Source organism: Falco rusticolus, chromosome 9 (assembly GCF_015220075.1).
Source record: "Falco rusticolus isolate bFalRus1 chromosome 9, bFalRus1.pri, whole genome shotgun sequence".
Classification (NCBI taxonomy): domain Eukaryota; kingdom Metazoa; phylum Chordata; class Aves; order Falconiformes; family Falconidae; genus Falco; species Falco rusticolus.
This window is the reverse complement of record NC_051195.1, coordinates 40,713,144-40,732,687: the sequence shown is the minus strand read 5'-3', so window position 1 is coordinate 40,732,687 and position 19,544 is coordinate 40,713,144. Positions and strand designations below refer to the sequence as shown.

The 19,544-nt window shown below is 43.6% G+C and overlaps 1 protein-coding gene across 8 annotated transcripts; it reads left to right on the top strand.

The window, feature by feature from the left end:
- The first annotated feature begins 379 nt into the window (after positions 1 to 379).
- On the top strand, positions 380 to 19,384 carry ODF2 (outer dense fiber of sperm tails 2). 8 transcript variants are annotated; one of them, XM_037401130.1, is made up of 21 exons: positions 381 to 738; positions 1,451 to 1,538; positions 2,282 to 2,393; positions 3,761 to 3,886; positions 4,507 to 4,650; positions 5,768 to 5,934; positions 6,975 to 7,104; positions 7,397 to 7,528; positions 8,397 to 8,471; positions 9,187 to 9,258; positions 9,839 to 9,955; positions 10,872 to 11,057; positions 11,890 to 11,999; positions 12,693 to 12,828; positions 13,512 to 13,622; positions 14,270 to 14,374; positions 14,933 to 15,091; positions 15,979 to 16,079; positions 16,614 to 16,776; positions 17,136 to 17,261; positions 18,007 to 19,384. In XM_037401130.1, exons 3-21 carry the CDS (start codon positions 2,286 to 2,288, stop codon positions 18,178 to 18,180), a joined length of 2,442 nt encoding a protein of 813 aa, XP_037257027.1. In that variant the 5' UTR covers positions 381 to 738; positions 1,451 to 1,538; positions 2,282 to 2,285; the 3' UTR covers positions 18,181 to 19,384. The 8 variants fall into 8 exon arrangements, with proteins under 8 accessions (XP_037257030.1, XP_037257027.1, XP_037257025.1 ...); XM_037401128.1 differs by having other exon boundaries at positions 2,240 to 2,393; XM_037401129.1 differs by having other exon boundaries at positions 2,225 to 2,393.
- Positions 19,385 to 19,544: the final 160 nt, after the last annotated feature.

The window sequence follows — 19,544 nt, the reverse complement described above, 5'->3', positions numbered from 1 at the left end:
GAGGCGGCAGCGGGCCCCGCGCGGCCCTTCACGGTGAGGGGGGGCGGGGGTGTCCCCGGGGAGGGGGCCGGGCCCCGGGAACGGGGACCGCGCGCTGGCGGGCGGCTTTAAACACGTTAACGGAAAGGGCGGGAGACGGCGGGGCGGCTGCGCGGGCCGGGGGTGCCCGGGTAGCCCAGCGCTAAGGCGGGCCCAGGCCGGGGCGCTGCCCGCCCGCCGCAGGAGGCCGGAGCCGCCGGGAGCTGCTGGAGCGAGCCGTGCCGGTAGGCCGGGGGGCAGCGGCCCGGGCCCCGGCCGCGGTGGCTCCGGGGCTCCGTACGGCTCGGGTCAGCCCTGGCCCCCCCCACCTGGGCCTGGGCGAGTTTAACCTTTCTCAGCGGGACGAGGCGTAGGCGGCGGCCTGGAGCAGCCGGTGCTGGAGCTGTGCACGGCCGGGAGCCGGGCAGCCCCCCGCCGGCTCTCCCCGTTCCCAGCCCGGGACGTGCTGCTCGGCCTTCCCCGCCGACTGTCCCGACTGCCGCCAAGCCGGTGTGACACCGGGGTGTGCTTGGTTTACACATCCCCTGCTCGGGAGCAGGCGCAGCCGTGCCGGTGGCTGTGTAGAGCCGGTTATCACGGAGCCCTGGCGAGCTGACAGCCGAACCCCCGCGCCAGAGCGACCCAGCACCGCACAGCATCCTGCGCCACCCCCTGCCAGTAACGCTTGTTCTCGCCTGGCAAACGCGGTGTTCCCCCAAGGTCAGCCAGCAAAGCCTGGCACTACCCTCCGTAGCGTCACTTCACCCCACCCCCAGCAGCCATCCTCCCTTGCTCGCATTTCTTCAAGCCCCCCAAGTCCCACCAGGCAAGAAGCTGCTGGTGCTGCAGCTGGCTCCCAGTTTGGGTGCTACGGGTTGGCCAACCAGTATGCACAGGTCTGCTGGGCAGGCAGTGACCACACTGCAGCGCTGGTCTGTGCGGTGCTGCATTTCCTCTTTCAGCATGAGTGCTGATTTGGATGCATCTCTTCAGCCTGCAAAACCGTATAAACCTAGTACTTCAACGTTTCTGTCAAGCTGTATAGAATTTGTTGTTGATGGTAGAATTTGAGGGGGTGTGTGGTTTGGGAGGGGATGTACAGGTACTCTGGAACTGTTCAAACCTTGCTTCCTCATGAAACTGGTTAAAACTTGCAGTTAGAATTTGAAGGTTTGTAACTAAGGGCATTGTGTAATTGTACAAAACATTTCCATTGGTTAAACCAGCTTTCATCATCGGTATGTAAGGATCTACAGTCTTGGTCCTTCCCTCATCCCAAGCTTGTCAGAGGAAGCCAGGACACACCAGCTTTTGTTGTTTGGTTTCATACATTTGATGTATTTGAGCCTATGCGTTGCCTTAAATTGAAAGGATGTTCAGAAATTGGCACCTTTTCCTATTGATAGTCATTTTATTATTGTTTCTATATCAGTTGTCCTTCACTCATCAACGACAACAAAGTGACTTCAGTCCCTGCACAGAGCACGCTGTCCAGAAGAGCTAAAAGCTTTAGAACAACTGTAAGTAATTTTACCAAGGCTGACAAAAACCTTTCTGCCAGAATGAGAGGAGTGCTGCTGGTGGATTTTTGTAAGATTTGCAATTGCTTTATGCCATTACTCAACATCAAGCTCGAAGGTGATGACTAACCTTGCATCTCTAGGCTTCTTCATGTTGTTCAGTATTGCTTAAGGTTATGCTTTTTTCTGAAGATTAAAGAAATGCTGCGATCCAAAAGCTTTTAAATATTTGTTTAGCTTCAAAAGTTAAACAAAAAAAAAGGACACTTAAGGTTAAGCATGTCTGAAAGAGTCTACAGGTTCAGCCTTCTGGGGTGGAAGGATCCGATGGGTCTTGATTTTTCTTAACGCTTAAATTAATGCTCCTCTTCTCCCACCCCTTTCAAATTTGTCTTCACAATCAGATTGTGTTGGTTACTGGAACCCTTGATTTGCTCACTTGCTCTTAAGACTTCGAACTCCAATGACTCTTACAGACACCTGCTATCAATCCAACTGTATTTGGTCTTCAGTAACCATGTTGAAAGTAGAAAATACCAGAAGCAGATAAATTACTTGTATTAATCCTAGCTTTACAGCAAAACAGTGTGCAGTTCAGAGTGGCAGGTGCCACTGAAAGAAAGCTCAAACTTTAACCAAGGCTGGCTGTTGTTGCTCTCTGGCACAGAGGGAAATGTTATTTCCAGTTTCCTTATTCGCAGGTTTCCTTTCATTGTATTGCCCTTTCCCATTTGTGGGAGAAGAGTCATGAAGAACCGTTCCTCATCTCCTCCTTTGCACGTCCATGTGGATGAAAACACTCCTGTCCATGTCCATATTAAAAAGGCCCAGAAAGCCACACCTGCAAAATGCCAGGTAGGAGCATGTGGCTACAAAGAAGGTGGTGAACAGTCGTAGAAGCACCACAAAATCTTCAAGCTCTGTTTTACTGTTGTATTAGAACTGTAGGACTTGAGTTCGTATTCGGTGGTGACTTTTCAGTAATGCAATTTCTGTGTTTAAGATGATGTAAGTATGATGTAGAATATATAGTTACTTTTCATGTTCAAGTGTGTGGCTGTGAGGAGTGTTGCTTCCAACGTGATACGGTTTGGGAGATTTTTTTTTTCCCTTTATTTCCTGGATTTGTGTCCTGAGAACAGTTTTTCTTTCGGCTTCATCCCTCTTTTTATAGAAAAGCTTTGGGGAAAGGTAGTATCTAGGTGTTTCAGATACCGTCTTGAATGTGTTGGAATAAATGTGCTTAGAAAAAGTCTGGATTCAAACCAACCTCTGGCATTAAGCATCTTATCAGTCTGCTGAGCTATGCAGCAAGGGGAATCTCTTCATAGCCTTCTCCACAGCAGGTAGAAGGCAATACTGAAGTTGATTTTCTAGCGATATCACATCCTCTTTTGTAGCTGGATGTTTACGTAAAGTTGTTCTCCAAAGGTGATGGAAGTTGCTAGCTCATTCTTCCTTACGTGCAGACATCCTGTTCCAAGGCCTCTGTAAGTTTGTGCTTGTTGCTAACAGCAAATACCAAGGGAGTAGGGCCTCACAGTGAAGTCAATGACTCCTATTAATTAACTGCCTGTAGGGAATGTTTAGGACATCTGATTTTCTCTAAGGCTAGAACTGTGCAAAACCACTACTGTTCCTGCAGTTAGAGCACCCTGAGTTCAGTACAGTAGGTGTGCACCTGCTAGCTGACTGCAAAGTGGGGAAAACGCTGCAGGGGCTTTTCGTAATCGGTTGCACTGAACCATTCTTTTTTCTCTGGTCGTGCTGTTGTCAAATGATATAGCTGCTCTTTTGAGATGAATCTGGAATGGAGAAGGGATCTCCCAGGTTGTTCCCTCTTCACGTGAATGGGTTGTATTGCGGTATTTTTTTGTGTTTCCATAGAGAAGGGACTTCCTTCCCCCTCGCCCCAGCCTCCCACCCCAGCCAGCCGGGTAAGGCTCTCACGGCATCACGAGTGCGGGTACCCCAGTGACAGAGCAGAGCTCCTGTGTGACAGACGGGAACGTACTGCACCTGGCCGCGCCGTCAGCTGGACGTGCAATAGCCTGCCGTCTGCCGGGTGGGAGCCTGCTGCGGGCTGCTGGCTCACCTGATCTGGTGTATCATGTGTAAATGTGTTGCTTGTGTATGAATGATCTTTCATTTGGTTTTTCAGCACTAAAAAATGTAAATGGTTATTTAAAAGTTGTGATTTATTTTATTTTCTCTTTCTTTAGCAAAAGCACAAACAGAAAAAGAAAAGGGATACTGTAAATGTGTGCCAAGCTGCCCAGGTGAAAACTAAGGCTCCCTGGATGCCCCCAGGCAAAACATCTGTCCGGGATTCCACCTGCAGGTGGGAGGTATGGCTGATTTTGCTCTTTAAAACAAAATTCCAGGTTTACCTGAGGTTGAAGAGAGCAGTTGTGTAGTGAGGGGGCTGGGCTGATCTGAAAGAAGGCTACTGTCACCTACCATCCCTTTTAAGTGTCTTCTGTAAGTCTTTTTCATTTTTTAATACAGAAAATTTTGAAATTAATTAGCAGCCTATGGCTATGTCATGTCTTTCTACCTCTAGAAGCCAGATAGATGTCTTTGCTGTAATTTTTGCTAGTTCCCTTCAAGACCTCATCTGGAGGCACACGAGGGGCTGCTGTTCTTAGTCTCTTCCGAAGCATGGAGCATTTGTGTAGCATTGTGTAATACTTTCTTTCTCATGGGTTGATAGTTCTGACTTTTTATATTCCTGGCTCTTCCTAGATGGGAATTGAACTTCCATTGTATTTTTTTTTCTTTTTCTGTTCTAGTCTTTCTGCATTCTTGACCTTTCCCTGATGGAAATGAAAGAGCTGTTTACAAATGCTTTTTTCCTTATCAGGCTTATTGCAGTGATGCGACCTGGTCTCTGTTTTTGGCAGAGTTAGGGTTAGAATACTATTTATAACTTTATACTAAATAAATGATGCCTTTTATTTTCTACCAGGGACCAACTCACCGCCTAGAAATTGTGCCTCCAGATTCAGAAAAAATGCTGTCAGTGTTGCGCCTGAGTGACCTCTCTACAGATGAGGAAGATGCTGAGAAGATAGATAGTCTGATTAATGTGGTGGGAACGATGAAGAATGAGGTGAGGAGACAGTGTAAAGGCTTGCTGACTCGGGGCTCGTAGCTGATTGTTTGGCAGGAGGAGGCTGGAGTCAAGTCTTGGTGCAGTGGAAGACTACCCAGGCCATTGCTAGCTTGCTTAAAAAATAAAAATCCGTCTGAGTTGTTTAGAAGAGCTGAACTACCCTAGTGAGAAATTCACTAAACCCTACTATGAAACATTTTAAAACATTATCCATTTAATAAGGTATTGCTGTGTTTTGGTTTTCTGCCCAAGCCCAAAGTCTGAAAACTGGTCATTCTAGAAGGTGAAAAATACAGTATGTTGATGTTTTATTGTCAAAGAATCCACTTTCTTAACAAGATTGTTTCTTCTGATTCTGTTTCAAAATGTGCAACCCAGTGATGTTGTGTTTTCTTGATAAATAGCCTCTTATGTACTTGACATCACTTAAAAAAATGGGTAGGAGATGTTCCCAGGTTTCATAAGATACATTGTGGTGCGGGTAAACTGTATTTTTAACTTTGAGTTAACACTGAGGGTAGCAAATCTTGTATTGTTATTATTTTACTCAAACCTACTTGAAGTTCAAGTCGTGAACAAGAATAGGTTTTCTTACATTGTTTTCAGTTTTATTTATGCTACACAATTTAATGGAATTAATGCCATGGAACTTCCTGGGTAATCCAAAATGGGTAGATGGAAACAGAATGCCAGGGACTATTTAGGTTGTTTTCACTCAGCTCCCTGAATCTCACAAAGCTATAGCAGAGCAGCGGGAGCCATGTCCTGTGGGTGAACTGCTACCAAAAGTCCTTTCCTGCCATGTTTGAGGTCTGTCACATGGCTTGTGGCTGATGACAATTTCTGGTACGTGACTTAAAGCCAGGACGCTTGTGTGTCTCTGTGTTCGTGGGATGGGAGGTATTTCCAGGGAGTCATGCCCTTTGTGCGCAGGAACAACCTGGGAGTATCTAGGCAGGAAAGAAAAAAAGAAAATAGAGCAATGAAAAAAAATAATAGCCTTTTGTTGTTTGGTACAGTTGAGTAGCTGGTTCACTGGTTTGAGATGTGGATTCTGTGTATCACTTTAAAAACACCTGGTTTATGTTAAGTTCTATTTAAATATTGTCATCAGGCCAAGCTGCAGAAAAAGGAGGAACAGCAACGAATGGCAAAACGTCTTCTTGAGGAGCAGAAAGAAGAACTGAATGAGGTCACACAAGAGCTGGTAGAAACAGAACATGAGAATACGCTGCTCAGGCGCAATATTGAGCGCATAAGGGAAGAGAAACACCTGACTGTGTAAGAAAGCTCCAGCTCTCCGTTGTTACTGCAAGTAGTGGTACTTGCAGGACACCCGCTGCCTTTATTGCTAACACTGTTTGAGGCTGTAGTTTGTCCCCTGGGTTGCAGTGCTGCTGAAGAACTGACGTTCTCATGGGTTTTGTCACCTTCTGGAAGGAGAACTTCAGATGGCTGTAGCTGTGGGGAAGGGCCCTGGCGTGATTATTAGAATGGAAGAAACTCTTGAGAGCAGCTGGCTTGTGTGGCCTACTGTAGGGTCATCCTAGCTCTGCAATTAATATTTTGAAAGTTAAGAGATGCCATTTGAATTGTGATGATATTGGTAGCCCAACAAATAAATACGTATGGAGCTGAAAACTAGAGAATTTTTTGCCTTTGCGAAATTCGTACTGAGACAGGAGTGCCAGCCCTGAGAGGACTGAATCATGTTTGTTGTTTTCTTTTAGTGACCCTGAAGGCCTCCAAGGCTTTTTGCATCTGCTTTGTATGTAAAGAATTAGGGAAGTCTGTGTCCCCAGGGGAACACCAATGGTTTAAGCAAGTTAGATTTATTTTTTCCTTAGGAAAGATCACTTGGAAGTTAGTACTGTGTGTTGCCTGTTCAGAAAACTTCGTGAATACTACTGAGATTACAAGCCCTGGCTAAAAACTTTGCCATGTATGTCTTGATGTGCTTTCCTGTTTCATGTTCAGCTGTTTGGAGTCTTATTTCTGGTGTGGCTGAAGAGCCTAGGAAAAGCGAAGTACTGCATTTTGTTTAGTGATGTGTATAGGCTTTAGTATAAGCCCCATTTGTCCCCTCTTACGTTCCTGTTCCATAGCAGTGGTCCTAGCAAGCTCCTGGTATCTATTTACTGGCATCTGTCAGAACAGCCTCCGCACTGAAAGAGGGTAAATTGCTTGAGTAGTGTTTGTTTAGAGCATTTATGCTCTCATTCAAAGGTTTTTGAGTTTTAACCTAACAAACTGTATATCAATAGTGGCTGGTACAGCTGTCAAAGCTTCTTGTTCCTCTGATGACTGAACTGTCATTACAGGCTACAGAAAAAGTACTTGCAGCATGAGAAGGAGTGTTTGATGTCCAAGCTGAGCGAGGCAGAAAGGGATGGAGCAGCAGCAGCCAGGCAGATCCATGCCCTGAAAAATACAATTGGGAGACTCAGCATTGTAGGTGTTGTCCTTTTCTGTTCTTGCCTTTACTACATTGTCCTGTTCTACGGCTGTCTTAAAAATGTGATGTTACAGTTGCTGATCCAGAAAAATGTAAGGAAGAGTGGAGGGATTTAACATGCTTAAGGCGTTTGCTGGTTTTGTTTGACAGTGGAGTATTCACTTGCAGCATCCAGTGACCTCCTGCGCACATGGAGCTGACTGTTGCACTGCTTGTGCTTGTATCGGCTTCGTACATTAATTCAATGTGAACAATGTTTTTTGTTTGTTTGTTTTGTTTCTCCTGTAGGAGAAACACATGAGCAGCTCAGACATTAACACACTGACAAGACAAAAAGAGCTTCTGCTCCAGAAATTGAGCACCTTTGAAGAAACCAATCGGAGACTACAAGAACTTCTCAGAGAGCAGCATAACCAGGAGGTGAGCAGTGCTGTGTGGTTGAACTTAGCTGATTACAGGAGGCTATGTTGTCCTGTGGACTGAAATGGAATTTGAATTTGAGATTCTTTTAATTCTTTTTTTTCCCAGCCCTGTTTTGACTCTGTGTCATAAAGGATCAATGGTTTGTGGTTTTTTTATACCTGCCTAGTTCATAGAGTAAGACTGGCTTTTCTGCTGTGAGGATGTTAGACCATCGAGTCTTTGACTGTATTAAAAGGTATAGACACTACTGTGCTGCCAGCTCTTTCTCATCTGGATAGAGCTGTATCTGCTCATCATGCTAGTCTGAAATGTTACTGCTACGGTTGCATTGGCTGAAGTCTGAGAACTACATGTGACCCTAGCTAATAGGTACCTAAGGATATTCAGAACAATTGTTGTAGGCTCTAAGAGCAATAACGGAGAAATTGTAAATAATTCTGTCTTGCTTGTACACAACAATTCTATATTGCTTGTAAGAGCAATACAGGAATAAAATTGCTATTCTTCATGTAGTTAATATTCCATTTGGGCAAAAGCAGGTTGATGCTAACAGTTTTTTCAGCTACCGGTGAGACTGGATAGAAGGACTGAGTTCTTCCAAATTACTTTCCCTGAGTAGCGGGAAGGTTTGGAAAGATCTTAAATTGCCATCGTGCTTTTCATTATGATCTTTAACTGAGAAGTCGAAAAACTTTCTGAGATAGGTGATGATCTGTGAAATATTTAGCAAATTTGATGCTTCCAGATATCTTCTAAGAATTGCTGCTGCAACTGTGGGAGGCAATAGTTTGTTTGCACAGTTCCATTTAAAGAATCTGTATAAAACTGACATTTTAATTAACAGGTTTTCTCACTCCTTTTGTAGAAGGATGCTCAGAAGATGCTGGAGCAGCAAGGAGCACTGCTGAAAAGGCTGGCCGAGTCAGATGCAGAGAAAGTGGTAAGCAAATCGCAGTATCTCTCTCTCTCTCTCTTTAAAACGATAAAGCAGAAACGAAAATAACAAGCTCTGCTTTGTCTTGTATTCAGTCATAGGTCTTACAATAACACCTTTTAGACCAATAAAAAATATTCTGGCTTTTGTGGTAGTCAGAGCCACTGTATTGCTCCTTTGGTTAACAATCTACATTTCAGAGTGGATGGATTTTCATAGCTTTTGAAACATGGGGGCTTAGAATGGGGATAGCACAACTGAGACCTGCATATACGAGCATCATAAGGATTTACAGTATTCAGCTACAAAGGAGAGCTTAAGCCTGTTCTTATGTTTGAGCACAAATGATTCCACTTACCTTTTCTTATGGTACTGAATGTAAACTAAGAATAGTTATTATGTTGCCAGAATTTATAAAACTTGATGTGAGACACAGGTGGTGCCCTTTTTTGTCTGTGGATGTATCATCCTCTCAGATCCTTGTTCTGGACTGGGCATCCTATTCCCTGTTACACGAATGTACGTGTATCTCTTCTGCTTTCTGCTTGAGGAGAGTGCAGCCTGTTTTTCTGGGGCTGAAGGATGCTCTTGCTGTGGATACCAGAGGGCCATGGATGAGAGGGTCTCAGGAGGGAGGCAGTTACACCTCTTTCCCTCCACCTGCCAACCTAAACGTGTTTGTTACTTAACATCTGCCTCTGAGTGGTGTTTGTTTTCCCAGCAACTTCAGATGAGGCTTCAGGAGAAGGAAGAAGTAGTGGACAATCTTATCATTCAGATACAGGCAGAAAAGGTAGTTTCCTTTTTCTGTTTTTCCCTCCCTGCTCCACCATCCAGTTCTGTAGAACCACAGATAGTCCAAAATATGAGTTTGTATTTGCAGATGATTATTTTTATAAGGGATCGGATGACTGGCTTGCTTATAAAACTAGACAGACAGCTGCCAATTCCCACACAGCTGTGGATTCCATATTCTACTAATGAGACATCCGTCACAAGGATGAATAGGTAGTATTCTCTTTGCTTGGATTTATCACTGAATTGCCTGTTTAAGGCCCTGTTGGTTCCTGATGTCAAACTCCAGTCTGTTCCTCTGTTTAGGAAGTAAAAGGGGAATGTAGGGGAAGAGATTAGATTTGAAGAATGTTTTGCCCTAGAACAAATCTTTCAGGCCAGTCATTCACATCTGATGTAAAATAAAGGGCTACTCTTTGTTCTCCATTTTGCTGGAGTAGGAGAGCTGCAAAGGGAAAGTGGAGGTGGCCAGAGATAATCATTCAGTGAAGAAATCAGAGACTATTACCGACTATGCAGTATTCCTTCTATTAGCTTCCTGGGGGAAAAAGGCATGTGTCTTATTGCTTCTTATTTAGGACCAGGCAAAGACAGCGTGGGAACTCTCCAAATCTATGGTGGCTCTGAGAGGCCATTTACAAGCACAGCTGCGAAACAAAGAAGCGGAGAACAACCGTCTGACTGTACAGACACGGGTATGTTGTCAGTGGTCCTGGGGGTTTGCCTCTTCATTTACTCTCGAAACTGAACTGACTGACGGGGAAGTAGCGCTCACCAGCTATCCTCCTACAGTGTCCCGTAAACTGAAATATTGGCTAGTGATGTTTACGCCAGTAATGCACAGCATGCTTTTCAAATGAAGTAAGAAAAGAAAAATCTTTTCACTTTCTTGCATGAAGCAAAATCATAGCTTTAAGGTGCAGGTGCATTAATTAGTTTGGGGTTTTTTCCTAAGTTAATTACTACATAATTGTTTACAATCTGTCTTGATGCTTGACTAAACCGAAGCCAGATTGTGAACAATTTAGTTTGGGAAATGTTTTTTAATCTGGGAAAAATGCTGTGCTATGAGTTCATGTATTTGATCACGCTCATGCATTCTTTCTACAGTATTAACGATGGGGAAAATTTGCTCTGGTTTATCTTGTTCGAAGTCTTATGTTTAACATATCTGTTGATGCGATATTATGATGAATGTATGTGTGTTGATGGTTTAGAGGAGCTCTAATTCATTCAAGGTATATATATAGCTGCATAAAGCAACGTTATAATATGTGAACGTATCAGTTGAGTAAGGAGAATGTTCTCGGTTAGATCTAAAGATTGGTAGGCCGGACTTACCTTGGTCAGGAGAGAAAATCGGTATTCTAGAGAGCAGCTGATGAAAGAAGAAAGGAAGACTCTTGGAAGGAAAGGAAGACGTGTCAAGCTGATGTCTTTCAGCATTAGGACAGGGTTGTGCAGGTGAAAGCAGATTGCAAGTACCTCCAGGCTGAAGGTTGGGGGTTTATGCCCAGCTGTCTCCACCATTTCTAGGAAATTAGTTGCTGTTTTGGGTATGCAGGTATAAGGGCATTATTCCGTATGGTGTGTTTTTTCCCCCCCCTGCAGAATCTGGAGCGCGGTGAAGCTCAGCATAAGGCAGAGGTGGAACGTATCATGGAACAGCTGAAAAAACTAAAGCAGAAGGCAGATTGTGATAAAGAGGCCCTGAAGAAAACCATCCATGCACAGAAAGAGTGGGCAGAGCGGAGTAAAGAGTATGCACAGCAACTGACTGTCCAGCTAGCAGAAAAGGTACCTGATAATACAGGAGGACAGACCTCATTTCAGGTCATGCATCTAAATCTTTGAATTCTGGTAGCAGCCCTGGGGACTCTGCTTTCAACTAATGAGTTTTGTTTTTGACTGGATGCCTTGACCCATTTATGCTAAGTTTAGAACAAATCTAGTTTTCTCAGCTGTCACTATATTCACTGTGTGTCCTTAACTTAGGACATGCAATAACTTAGATCATACTAAACTAGTAGATCTGATTTTTCACCTGGTTCTTTAGAACCATCTGAGGGTTGTCAAAAGCCAATAAAACAAAGTCTTGTGGTTTGGGCTGAAATCTCTAAATGGAGTTGGTTGCTAATCGAGAAACTATTCAGAGCAGAAAAGTACAAAGTCTTAGAGGCATACTGGAATTTCCTGTTGAAAAATGACTGAAGGATATAAAGAAAAACTAGAAAAGTTAGACAAATCAGAAGGGAACGTGGATTTTAGGCTACTTTTTTTTTTTTTTTTTTTTTTTTTTTCTTCCCTCTTCCTTGTTTTTAGAATTCAGGGGACCAGAGGCACTAGTAGAATCTTAGCCATGCTTTGTATTTCTGATAGTTCGTCTGCCTTCAGAGAGGATTCTTTTTTGCTGCTGTTATATCTGTTGGCTGACAGTAGTGTTGGAGAACACCTCTGTCTGAAGGTTCAGGAAGAATATAAATACTACTTGTCCTCGGTATTTTAAAAGTCTTAGTGAAGTCTCTTCACACATTATGCTTACCCATATCGGCATGTTGTCTGCATATTCCATATCCAGTGACATTTTTGTCACTCTTGCTCTTTCTTGTGTATTTCTTTTGTTTGATAGGACAGTTACATTGCTGAGGTGCTGTCTACTCTGGAGTCGTGGAGGAGTCGCTACAACAAAGTAGCAAAGGACAAGAGTGACCTCCAACAGGAAATTGTTGCGCTGAACAGGTTAAGATACAATTAGTCTGAAGCAACCAGCATGAGTGGGGATGTGTTCTAAGTTCAAGGATAGTTTAGTTTAATTTAATTTAATAATAGCATTAAATTAAATAATTTAATTGGATTGTCTGAAAATATCCAAGCAAAACCAGCACTGTCTAAGGGCTAGAGCAGTTCAGAGAGAGAGGGATTGCCTGTGCTGCTGACTTGCCGCAGCAAAGGCAGACTTTTAAAGAGTTTGCTGATCCTTAAAATTCTGTTCCGTTGCCATTTTGTAACACTTTGAGAGAATTAAGGTTTTTCTTGTGAGACCTGTTTGAGAAACTTGAGTGGCAGGGATCAGAAGAGCTAGGCAGTGTAGTTCATGCCAGTTTTGTTGTGAAGGTAAATAAATGTGTTGATATCACTGCAGTGCAGTTGTTGCTGCACGAAAAAATAGGTAGGTATGAGAAAAGAGAGAGGTTATCTCTTTATGCTGTGTATCTTGGAGGCAATGCATTTGAGCTCCAGGGGAGCAACTCAAGTTAATTTCAAAGAGGCTAAGAAGATTGTGGTGGTAGTGTAATAGATAGGTGTGCATACATGACTGGAGGAGGAAGATGAAAGGGTAGGGAAAAGCTGTGTTTCTGAAGCTAATTTTCAAGTGTTAGGAGTCTTATTCTTTCTTGTCACTCAAGGATTAATTTTCTTTCTGTATGGCAGCCGAGCTGCAGACTTCCTGGAACAACACGCGACCTTAGAGAACAACATGCGGAAGGACAGAGAAACTTTGGTGGAAAAATTGCATCAACAGACTACAGAGACCACTTCTCTCAAAATGGAGAACGAAAGACTAAAGGTCAGCGATTCAAGGGTTTTCAAGCTGAGATGCTGGGAAGAAAAAGGAGAAATTATAACAAGTTTGCTTGGCCTCTGAGGACAGAGTTGAGTTGTGCCCGTTGCTCCCATTCAGTTTCAAACCAGTTTTCACCATAACCTGAGTATGATAGGGCAAGTGTGCTGGGAAGAGACATGAAGGGAAGTGTACATTCTAGGAGAAATAGGTTTCTCCCACATTTTGGCTAGAAGTTCTCTCCAATCCAAGTACTGTTTCTTCCAGCTGGGATCTTACAGCTTGTCCTTACATCTTCATGCTGCTGGCCAGAGAACAAACAACTGTAGCTCGTGCAGACAGAATGGTAATCTTCAGAATAAAAAAAATGGCTGGCATATTTCTTCTTTCATCTGTTACCTCTGGTGATCTCATAGGTGACCTACTGAATTTTCTTCTTGAAAAGCTAGGCATTGATGCAAATAAGGAGTGGCTCTAATCCAAGTAGCACAGCTCCTTCAGGCAAAGGGAAAGATTGCACATCCATCCCGAACCTCTGTGCTCTGCTGATGTGAATTTGGCAATCCATTGAAGTCTGGGAAGTTTTGCCAACTTACACTGACAATGGTCTTTTTTCTTAGTCTAGACCATGTTAGACAGCTAGCGTGGCAGTTACTTCCAAGCACTCAACAGAAGATGTCTTTTTCCAGGCTGCTATGGTGCTGATGGAGGAAAAGCTGAACCAAGCGCAGATGGAAGTGCAGCAGCTCAAGAGCTCTGTCAGGAACTATGAAGGGTTGATTGAAACCTACAAATCACAGGTAGGCGTCTTATCAAAACCTTCAGCCCTTGCACAAACATGTTTTCTCCTGTTGCTATTGTGGCTTATTCTGTAATGATTTAACCCTTTGTTTGCTCTTGGAGGATGTTGCAGTTTCATACGGGTTTGGTCCTTTCGTCTCTATTAGCCTGACTTTTTCCTCGCACGGCAGCATCCAGACTGCCATGTGCTGTATGCCAAAAGGTGGAAGGCTTGCCTTCCTCACTGTGTGCTGCTACCTTGGTCATTAGGAAGAGCTGACTCCCACAGCAGAGAGGTCTTGATTAATTGAAAACTGCAGACTAGTTTTAATTATTTAATAACTTTTCCCTGCTCCTTTTCAAAAGGTAAAGGAAAACAGTGAAATGCTTTCTTCTGCCTTTTAGTGTAGCAAGTACTTGGCTGCTTTTCTGGGGGGACTTTGTGGTAGTAGGAAGAGAAGGCAAAAGGGGAGAACATTGGCTGGGAAGCCCAAATTACCCAGGTGGCAGAAGAATGTGAACTTCCAAATATAGTTCTGGGGTGGGAGTTGGTGGCAGGAGACTTGTTGCTGATCCTTGAGCAGTTTTAGCTACCCCAAAACACTGCACAGTTGTTGAAAACTATATATAACAGATAAAGTATGTGGGGGTTTTTTTGAACATCCAGGTGTTGAAGACCCGAATGGAAGCAGATGATGTGGCAGCAAAACTGGAGAAGCGTGATAAAGAGAACAAGGCACTAAAGGATGAAATGAACAAGGAGATTGAACTGGTAGCTAGTCCTCTAAAGACTTGCAAACATTCATGGATCTTAACGTTCTGAATGTAGTGAAAAATGGCTGTGAAGAGGAAATAAAGGCTTATCTTGGGTTTGCCTTTTCCATTAGTTTTTCTCAGGACTTGTTCATTCTGCAAAATTTATTGAATGTTTAGCAGCTTTTTTTTAACTATATGGCATTCTTCAGAGGTGTTTAAATTGCTTAGTGTCTCCTTTGTTGCAGAGATAGTGGTTTAGAACAGGGGACTAGGTAGGTTACACCATTGTCTGATGTGGAACAGCAGTCCTCAAAAAACAGCTTGTACTTCTAGTAAAACTGAAGCCCAGGATCCAAAATACTCATTCTCACTGCATTCATAGGAAATGCCAAATCCTAAGATAAAGCCTTTTGGAGTAGGAGAAGACCTTTGGCTTTGAACTCCAACACTGGCCAAATATCCACAGTGTCATTGTGGTTGCAGACTAACAAAGCTTCATTGAAGTTGAGAAATTTTTTTAGTCTTGACCTTATGAGCATTTAAAAGTTCCTCATGTTCTCTTCTTTGATTACAGGCACGTAAGCAGTTTCAGAGCCAGCTTGCTGAACTGGAAAAGCTGCCTGAGATCCTAAAGATCAAGGAGATGAAGCTAGCAGAATGTCAGGACCAGCTTCAGAGTTATGAGAAGAAGACCATGGACCTGTCTGCAGTGATTTCAGATCTCCGTCAGCGGGTAAGGAACTGGAAGGAAGTGTGTGCAACACTGCAGTCTGAAAGCCTGAAGCCAAGATGAATTTCTAGTCACAGGAAGGTTCAAACTTCGTCTCTGTTCTCGTCTCTTTTTGAAAAGATTAAACGTGCTCTGCAAAATAAAGGTGTGTGCCATGTCTTTGTGCAAGAAGCTAGCGGCTTAGCTAGTAGCATTCCTTACTGTTTGCAAGGTTTCTCATCCCTTGGTGCAGAACCTTATTGAGACTTGAATAGCAGTGGTGACCAACACTTGCTAATGCCAGCACTCACTTTTGTTACTTTCACCACCTTGTCAGCTTTCCCTCCTGTGGTTTTCTGCTGCTAGTGCTGTCCTAGCCTTGTTTTCTCACCCTGATTTCAGGTTGTTTTCCTAGTCCCTATGTTTGTGTCCCTGGGAGGATTGCGTAGGTACTGTGGGACAATTACAGACAGGCATGACTTCTACAAGCATGCCTCGGGACACAGCAGATGATCTTGCAGCCTTACTGCTCTGCTCTGATGGGCTTGGAATTATAAACCGTCCTGGTATTTCAGGCTTTAGCACTTTTGTGGGCTGCTGTCATGCATGTGGCTGCTTTTAATGTGTGCATTTTGCCGCGCTTATGGGTGGTTGCTCTGCATGCAAGCATTTGCGGACCTGGCTTTTTGTTTGCAATATGGAAGAATTTTTCTCATACCATTGCAAACATTAACTGGAAGCACCAGCAAAATGGATGTTTAGTGCTTTGCTTTTCTGTCCACTGTTCCTTTTCTGGCACTCTCCAGAAATTACTAATTGAGCATGTTTCCTTCTGGCGAGCTGCATACATTTTAGGTGGTTGGTCATGTGTGGTAGTGACTACTGTGTGAAGTAATTACTGTAATTTTTAGATTGAGCTCCAGGGGGACAAAACGGAGATGACAAGAGAGAGGTATCAGTCTGCCCAGGAGGACAAAAAACAGCTCACCTTGAAGGTGGAGGAGCTGGAAAGGTTAGAAATACTAGGCTCTCTTAACCTTCCATTTCCATCCTCTTCCCATTGTTTTCTCAGGGGATTGAAACAGCTTCAGTCTTGTTCCAGTCCCCTGCGTGCCTCCAGGATTGTGTGTGTTTGCTTATTCCACAAGGATCTCTAAGCAGTAGCTGTCCACTGGAGAGAGATTTATACGTTTTTGCAGCACCTGTTGTGAATGTTGTTAGAAAGGATGGTGGCTTAGCAGATAAACCAGCTCCTTCTCCAATCTAGGCTGGCAGTTTTGAGATTACGACATATTACCATATTTTTACCCCTGTTTATAAGTTCCTTTTAGTGACAATGTCTGGGAAAATGCAGGTATGTGGGTATGCTGTATGTCCTTCGGTTTTTGCCATTTTGGTTTGAGAAATGAAGAAGTGTTTCCTGGGACTCTCACCCTTCAAGGGGGAATAGAATCTATTACCATACTACTCAGGACCTGATGAAAAGGCACTGAATCACACTCCATTTAAAATGAATAGGTTTCCTTTCCTTATTGTCTTAACGCAGAAAACTAGAAACAACAAATACCCAGAACATAGAATTCCTTCAGGTCATAGCAAAACGTGAGGAGTCAATCCACCAGTGTCAGCTGCGGTTAGAGGAGAAGACCCGTGAATGCAGCTCCTTGGCACGTCAGCTGGAGATGGCCATCGAGGATGCCAAAAAACAAGTAATTAATTTCTTGTGTTTGGGAATTCTGCCAAAACCTACCCAGACTGTAAAAGGGGAACAACAAGAATGCTGGAAATACTGCCTCAGCCTATGACCAAATTCATTACAGTCATCATGTTCAGTGAAATACAAATAATAAAACGTGCTGGTACTGTTTGTCAACACTTAAACCATTCAAAAACTGAACTCTGCACTCTAGTTTGCAACAGAAGAGAGGAAAGCACACAACTGAGCTGCTGCTTATGTATGAGGATGTGTCCAATTAAACTTTATAGAGCTTTTGTGGGCAATGGGGTAGGGAAAAATCATTCTGCTGTAGACAACCCTTTAACAAATTTGTTTTGTTGGTACACATAGGTGGAACAGACTCGGGAGCGAGCAGCATCTAGAGAGAGGGCAGTCCAGTCCAAGATGTTGGATTTGGAGACCCAGCTAAGTAGGAATAAAACTGAGCTGAACCAATTGCGTCGGAGCAAAGATGATGTGAGTGATTTGCAAGGGATGCTCTTGCTGTGCTGGTGGTGTCCTGGCAGCAAATGGAGTCCATAAACCAAGGTCCTATGGATATGCTGCAAAAGTCACGCAGAGCTGTGCCTGAATGACAGATGTGTGACATGACATGTCTGTTACGTCCCTGATCTGGGAGTGTGGACTCTCATTTGCATATTACTTACAGCAATAATCTGAATGAACTTGCTCTAAACTTAACGTGTTTAAGAAAATCACTTTTTGTTATGTTCAAATGAGATTTGCACCAGATACCATGGACAGATTTCAACTTGGTTGACTGTGCCTGGTTATCTGAGAGAGAATGCTATTCCTCCTCTAGAGGAAGGGACTTATTCTAGAAGAAAGAAGGGGAATCTTTCATAATGTCCTATTTAACCTGCTGGTTTACTTGAGTTTTACTTGGAATTGAGCTGGCACATGGATCAGGTCAAATTGCCTTTCAGAAAAGAGTGTGTTTAATTCCCCATAACTATAGCTAATCAGTTTTAAAAGCCCAACTGATTAGCTGCATTGTCTCCTGGTTTTCTCCGCAGGTTGTTGAATAGAGTTGGAAATGAGCAGAACAAATTATAAATATCATAGCACCATCTATAGTAATATCATCTACAGCTGTGCTAATTCTTGTTGTTCTCAGCACTCTTGGGAAACAGCTGAAGGTTAATGTGAATAGGATGAACGTTGCTGTCTTTCAGCCTGTGTTTTGTGCTTCTTCATGTAGGCAGAGCGCCGGTATGAAAGCCGCATACAGGATTTAAAGGATCGGTTGGAGCAGTCGGACAGCACCAACCGCAGCATGCAAAACTACGTCCAGTTCCTCAAGTCTTCCTATGCCAATGTTTTTGGAGAAAGTGCCTTGCTGGGCTCCCCCAGCCACGCTCGTGCTTCTCCATGAGGACAGTGCTCTCCTTGCACATCTGCATTTAAGCACAAAAGGAGCGCAGTTTCAAAGCCATATGTTATTTTGAAAATAGGCTGGCACTTCAGTGTGACTGTCAGGAGAAATTTTCCTCTTTTCCTTGCATCATGAGACAGTAAGATGATGGTGGCATATGTCTGATCTGTAGGGTATCTGCCGTACTGGTTTGGTGTTGGAGGCTGGCACTACACCATAAACTGTGCCCCAAACCCAGAGGGTTTTGCAGATGATGGAAGAGGTCCTTTTCATCCTGTGAGGTCCTGGTTGTTTCAGCTCTTAAAACCTGTCTGCGATTTGTTGAGCGTGTTGATGTTTGTAAGAGCTCTTTTCCTTTTCCATTCTGTCTCTGTGTTGGGGAGATCATGTAGCGTTCTTTGTTTGTGGCTTCTTTTTGTGGTTTGTTTTTTTTTTTTTAACTACTGAACATTGTATTGATACATTGGATGATAGGATGGTGGGAGAGGGTCCACCCACCAGAAGTGTGAAGCTGAAAATAACTGAAGTGCCTGGGCTCTATGCTTACACTTACAAGAGATTATCTCCTGAACAACCACAGTGTTTGTAAACAGTTTTATACCAGCAATAACGATTTTGTTGGTTTGGTTTTTTTCCGCTTGATTCTTTTATAGGCCCTGATCCTTGCCTTTTCTTCTGAGTGTGATGCTGCTTTACTCTTCTCACCCTGATTTCCTGATCCTCAATATCCCCAGGACTGAGCCAAACCCAACTGAATTCAAAGGAAAGATTGCAGTTTAACCTCAGTGGCGCTTCAGCTGGGGTCTCACTGTGAGTGCCACCTGAGTTCAGGGTGTATGTGAAATACTGACTTGGTCTTAAGCCAATTAAAGAGAACCCAGAGATACCCAACTTCTTCATCAAACTCGCCTGCGCCTTCTCCTGGGAAGTCGGGTCTTCAAGTGAGTCCCTAACACACGTGCGCTCTCTGGTGCCCTCTTCTTTCCGGTAAACGGTTCTTAGGGGGGCAAAACTAAACATTGTTTTTGGTTTTGATCTGCTTTGTAGCCTGTTTATGTGTGATGTGGTTATGGGGCAGTTCTTGTCAAAAAGGTTCTCTAAGTTAATTGGGTTTTGAAAGTTCTCTAATTGTGTGTGTGTCTAACACTTTTAAAATCCTAAAGGTGCTATGGTAAAACAAGCAATAAACTACATTTTAATTGGTTTTGTTGGGCATTTCTTCTTCGTTGTGCTGGATCTAGGGTCTTCTGGCCCCTATTTTAGAAAAAGCAAACCCCCACACCCCCCCTCGAAGCTGCCGGTGCAGGCAGCTGCCTGCCGGCCCCCTTGTTCCACGGGTGTTTCCACGTTTTCACAGATTCATT

Coding starts and splice junctions, on each gene's coding strand:
- ODF2 (XM_037401130.1), top strand. CDS start 2,286: ATGAAGAACCGTTCCTCATCTCCTCCTTTGCACGTCCATGTGGATGAA. Junction 9,956..10,871: donor GTCTGACTGTACAGACACGG/GTATGTTGTCAG, acceptor CCCCCCCTGCAG/AATCTGGAGCGCGGTGAAGC. Junction 14,375..14,932: donor TGAACAAGGAGATTGAACTG/GTAGCTAGTCCT, acceptor CTTTGATTACAG/GCACGTAAGCAGTTTCAGAG.